The following is a 5755-nucleotide window of genomic DNA, read 5'->3' on the forward strand; positions in this document are numbered from 1 at the left end:
CAGACTTTTCCATAACAAATGTGAGAGAATGCACTGGCCAGAAAAGCACTACAAAATCACCACTTTGTATCCCTTAAAGATTTACATGCATTCCACACTGAATCTCAGTATCTCACTGAGAAGAGTGGCTGAACTGCCAAAAGTAGAAAACAAAAATGTGATGATGCCCATATGTCCATGTCCTCATCAAAATGCATGTTTCAAGCTAAGAGCAAAGAGCGTGTTAGCAACTGAGCTTGTCATTGTCTCTTGAACAAAGTAAGCTATCCCATCAAAAAGAAGTTTTCTTGCTCTAACTGCATATGAACTTTGACCAGAACAATAGCTGGTACCTTTCCCCCCATTTTTTAAAGGGCTGCAGAAAGATCTGACATATTAGCCACAGTGCAACAATGCACACAGGAGAAATGAAATGGGGAAGGAGGGCAAGTTCTAGCTAAACCCATGGTCTGTGCTTGTTCAGATAATGCCTCTTACGGTTCTTTGCCAGTGCTTGGAAGAAAATGTGCTTGCAGTCACTCCTTTAGAAGGTTCTAATCTTTCTGATCAAGCAACTTCAAGGTAAGTGTTTGCTGTCAGAGCATCCTCTCCAAAAACTGTGCCTCCCTCCCCTCAGCTAGACTAGAAACTTCAAATAACTGCAACATAGAAACCAATAAAGGAGAAAAACTTGTGCATCTTTTCAGTATGTGTTACACCCTGATGCAGTAAACTGTGTCTCAGGTTTCCAGAACAGTTTCACAGATTAGTAGTGTCAGTTCCTTCTTCCCCCAACCAGAAGAGGATAAAATTCTGTTTTCCTTATTGAAAATGACTAAAGGAGGGAAAAAAATGTTACATGCCAAAGACTCTTAAAAGGAACACATGCTATTTAATACATTTATTACTGCACTCTGAAAGGAACACCTACAGATCTCCAGTAAGGACGGATCCTTGCAAACAAGCTGGAACAGGGACACAAGCACAGAGAAATGGCTCCAGTCTAATGGAGGCATTTTTACAGACTATTTTCCCTTGTGGAATTTTATTTCTTTCATACCTTTTGTTCCATTACAGTCCTTGAAGGGGAAGTTCTTAGAGGGTGTAAGATTGTTGTAGTGTCAGAAAACCTCACAGTGTGACCATGCTCTGTGCTGCCCACCCTGGCAACGTTCCCAGTCCACAACCATGGATGAGAATACGTGGAAGCTGTAGTGAGTGTGCAGTGTTCCAAGCTGGGAGAACAGCCCAGCAACTGCAGAAGGCCTTTGCTCTGAGGCTCACTCGGTTGCTGCCCACCCTCCCCTTTTCTTCCCCAGAACAAAAAGCTCAGTCAAGAGTGCACGAGCACAAAGCAGGTGAGGAGATCAACACTCCCCAAGGCTCTGTTTTTCACCCCAGCAGTGACACACGCAGCAAGTTCCAGTACCTGGCTCCAGGATCTGCTGTGCCACACGACCAACGCAGAGGGTCAGGGAGAAGGTGAACCTGAGGTTTGGCTGCCTGATTCCATCCTGCACAGCATCCAAGAGATACAGCAACTGCAAGAGCCCAGGGAGAGAAGCCTGAAGCACAGCCCAAATGAACACAACAGGAGCACCAAGGAGCACCAAGGCATCAATCAGCTTCCTCATGGGCCATACAGGTAAGAGTCCTAATTCAGCAAACCTGAGGGTTTGGTGATGTCAGGATCAAAACACCCAGAAACCTGTGAAAAAGAAACCAAACTAAAGCCAGCTAAAAGTGGTCCCCTGACGATGACTCGTAAAACAACTTGTTCACAAGGAGGCAGGGATTGATTCAATACTCACCAGCCCACCCAACCAAGGTCAGAGCTCTCTGCCCACCGAGGACATGGCAACCATCAGGGACCTTTCTCCCACTGTCCAGCACAGACCTGTGGAGCCACAGAGAAGTTTACAGAGCAAAAATAGCCAGAAGCTGCTCTCTGCTTCCATACACGCTCTGATCGATCATTCCAAAGGAAAGCCACCATGGATCAGAAGCCATCACCTCTCATTTTTCCTCTGGAATCATCACTGCCTTGCCCTTCTTTGCAAGTGTTTCATTCTGTGCCCACCCATCCCCAGAGCACATTTAATCCATCTTTTCTTCCCAGCTGCAGCTCTCCAGCACAAATGCTACTTCTCACACACACAAAGCAAAGAGTCATCTGCTACAGGTTTTGGCTTAGAAAGAAAAAACCTTAGTGCATCTGGCTACATGATTAAAACACATAGATGCATGGGTGGTCTTGGATGGAAAGCTTTTCAGGAGAGAAAAGAGCTGTTTCAATAGCACACTTCTATACACCTTCAGAAAAACCAGAATTAACAGCAACTCCTAAGACGCCTGCTGAGGAACCCAGCCCTCCTGAAAACACCCAGTGCAGCAGACATGGGAAAAGAATGGAAAAAGCCAAGCCTGGAGTGAAAAAAAAGAGAACATAAATACGGCAGCCTGTAGAAAGCCTTCACACAGCAATGGTGGGAACCAGTCCCATTTACTCCATCCTTGCTTTTTGTGATGACATAAATATGAAATAAAAACACATGAAACACAAGGCAGAGCTAGGATGTACAAGGTGTTCCCATTGGCAGCGTGGATGACAAATGTTTCTTCATGCACTAAGGGCCAGCCCAATCTGAACCCATCCTTAACCCAAGCCTTCCTCGGCTCCCGTTTCCCAGCGCTCGGCTCAGGGCTTTGGCCCTCTCGCTCTTTCCTCTCGCAGCAGCACGGCACCAGAACACAGCGAGGCAAACCCTGCCGGAGCCGCCCATCCTGCGTACCTGTCAGCTCCCGGCCGTGTGCAGCCTTGGTCCTGCGGGCAGGGAGACGGCTCGGGCACCTCCAGCGGCTGTTCTGCCCCGATGTTTTTGTGTTTTCCTCCATTTCCCTGGACCAGAAGGGGCCGTGGGGGGCCGTTGTGTGAGAGTGGGGAGGGCAGAGAGCGGAGGGAGTGCGGGGAGGCGGCGGGGAGGCGGCGGGACGGGGACGACCCACCCCGCCCTCTCGGCGCGATTTCCCGCCGCCTTTCCGGGGACGAGGACGCGGGCGGCGCGCTCTGCGGCGCCGGGGCCAGGGGCGGGCAGCGGAGCGCGGGGAGGCGGAGGGACGGGACGGGCAGCTCGCCTGACCTTCCAAAGATGGCAGCAGAAAGGGCGGGGAAAGCCAGGACCCCGCTCCGCCTACTGCACCTATAAAAACTGGCATTCATCATTAGCACAGTTATAGTGCTAACATTCATAGTACGAAGTAATGCCAAAGCCAGATGACAACATAAGACATAAATCTGAAATTTGATATTAAAGTGACATCTTCCAATTGTAAACTGAAGTACAGTATTCCTGCTAATAAGGGATTATACAGACCTGCAGCTGCACAGAGTCTTCTATAGTGCACAAAGAAATTAGGTAAGTAGGAAGTACCAGATTTGGAATGCAGAAGTAGAGATTTGCATTTAAAACTTTAAAATTTTCAAACAAATACACACGATGTACCTGGCATCTAATGTATTCTTACCTTTACTGGCTAATAAGTCTTTTGTGTGGACAGGCTTCTTTACCTTCTCTACTTGGCAGCTGACAGATGCTGTATGAGGAAGCAAAGAAAACAAGAAAATCAAAATTAAATTAACAAGACCTGTCTTATGGCTTTTGAAAGGTACATCTCCAAATGCATGTAGTTCCACCATCAGTCATATTCTGGAGAGGCTAATAACAAATGCCACATATTAAACAGTCACAAAATTGTAAACCTAAGCCTGGGAACTGTATAAAGACAACATGAAGTTAGAAGCTCTGTGTTACACATTTCCCACGCTCTTCATTTTGTTCGAAAGCTGGAAGATTTTGGAATGCCACTTACAACATGAGCTGTATCAACTGACTTTCTGGTATTACCTCCCAAGCACTGCATCAGCTTAAGAGGTATGAATGAATGAGCCATGTGTGAAGGATTACCTGTATAATGCATCTCACTCATACACATGCAGACAGACCGCTGAAAGGTTAAAAAGGATGGTGTTCTGAAACTCTCGGGCTCCCCAGTCCTCCTTCCTTAACCCCTTCCTCAGAGTCTGGATGAGATCAAGCGATTGTGGTGTTGTGTTAATCGTGACCATTCATCCTCCAGAGGCAGCTGCTGGAGTGCAAGGACCAAGGCAGTAACCACAGTCTCCTACTGAACCACATTCAGCCTTTCAGCACGCACTTACACGCTGCAAATCCACTTTTGCTGGCTCAGGACTTGAATCAGGGGAAGGCACATAACCATCAGCATTCATTCAAAGGCGTAGTCCTTCTAGCTATGCTAATTATTAATTCAGCTGGTACTATTACTACTAGAGGTCTATAATTTTACAACAGAACAATTATAGAGCAATTTGCCACACTTGCTAAAAACATTAATATGTGGCAGAGAATATAAGTGAAAAAAATCCAGCAATGCACAGCTCTGCTCTAACACCTGATGTCAGGGCCAAAGTAAGTGACCAGGTCAAACTACAGCTCCCTCCTTTGATTTTCAGAGAGGGAATTTTGGGGGGCTTGCTGTGAGCTGGAGGGAAAGTCAGCCTAAATAACCAACTTCTCAAACTGATGGTGCAGGGATTGTCCTTCTCAGCCAATTCACAACTAAGTCCACAAGTTTTCACCCGTGGAGGTGAAAAACTGAAAAATGTGGAGCTGTCATTCATATGTTCCACTGCCCTCATCCCACTCACATGATATTGGACTCATACCTTCCATTTCTAGGATATGTTCTAAGGTATGTTTCTTTTTCCCTGGCTTCAAACCCTCACTTGGCCTCAGTACCAGCACATATATGTTTAGTCTCATTTACCCCATCTTTGTTTCTTGCTTCTTTTACAGCTCCTTCCACTGGAGGCTAAACTTCTTTTTTCTTATCTTATAATGTCCTTCCCATTGCCACTGATCACCTTCAGGATGCTTAGGGAGGCATGGGCAGTCCAAAAAAAAACATGCCACAGATGTAAACTAGTGCATGAGTTATTGCTACTATTCATATTTTAAATGGCAAAGGAGGTTGTAGTTATTGCTACATCATATTACTATTCATAAAGCTGCTAACATCAGTGGTTATTTTTCAGACCATTACTCAGGGTATTTCACTACCATTTTCTTGAACTTAATTTTACTGGTCTGCTTCTTTTTTTATTTCTCCCGAGTGCTGTGAGTGGCAAAATATAAGCAGCCTTTGTTTAATTCCCTGCTTACTCCTGAAGGCTTGAATTACTTCACTTACCAAAACTCCCACTTTTCTATCTCGTGGTCTATCATTACGCTAGCCAGTGATCCATACCTACAGTGAATTTCCTTTGATAGATATTTTTTTTACTTACAGCTGCTTTATTTCTTTAAGTGGGGAGTATTAAACCCATTCCAAAACGATGCACGCGATGATAAACAGAGACTTTTTTTCTTTTTAAATTTAGAGCAGTTTATATAAACTATTTGTACTCTTTAACAAGGTCCCCAAGCTCTCTAATGCGAGAGATGGAAGCTTGGTTGTACTAGCTGACTAGTAGAATTTAAAGGTTTATTTCAAAGTTAATTTATAAATAACTTTAGATTGTCAATATATATTAAAAACTTGACGGGTTTGGTATTTGGCAGAAAACACCTCATGGCAGCACAGAGCTCCGACTCCCCGCTCGGACACCGTCCAGCAAACCACTGCACGCGCACCCGCGGCCCGGGCCTGCCCCTCGCCCGCGAGGAGCCGCGGCGGCAGCGTGCGCGCAGAGCCGGCG

The 5755-nt window shown here is 45.8% G+C and overlaps 1 protein-coding gene across 7 annotated transcripts; it reads right to left on the reverse strand.

Annotated features, from left to right (window-relative positions):
* Window positions 1-865: 865 nt before the first annotated feature.
* LOC121347843 lies at window positions 866-5733 on the reverse strand. Of its 7 annotated transcripts, none has more exons than XM_041426788.1 (6): window positions 3505-5733; window positions 2986-3179; window positions 2772-2878; window positions 1791-1876; window positions 1648-1706; window positions 866-1520 (listed from the first exon to the last, which is right to left on the reverse strand). In XM_041426788.1, the coding sequence occupies exons 1-6, from the start codon at window positions 3674-3676 to the stop codon at window positions 1347-1349; spliced, it is 792 nt and encodes a 263-aa protein (XP_041282722.1). In that variant the 5' UTR covers window positions 3677-5733; the 3' UTR covers window positions 866-1346. The 7 variants fall into 7 exon arrangements, 5 of the variants coding, with proteins under 5 accessions (XP_041282722.1, XP_041282713.1, XP_041282732.1 ...); XM_041426779.1 differs by having other exon boundaries at window positions 2986-3188; XM_041426798.1 differs by having other exon boundaries at window positions 1648-1716; window positions 2986-3188.
* Window positions 5734-5755: the final 22 nt, after the last annotated feature.

Source organism: Onychostruthus taczanowskii, unplaced genomic scaffold (assembly GCF_017590055.1).
Source record: "Onychostruthus taczanowskii isolate IOZ18803 unplaced genomic scaffold, ASM1759005v1 scaffold1132, whole genome shotgun sequence".
In the NCBI taxonomy this organism is placed as follows: Eukaryota; Metazoa; Chordata; class Aves; order Passeriformes; family Passeridae; genus Onychostruthus; species Onychostruthus taczanowskii.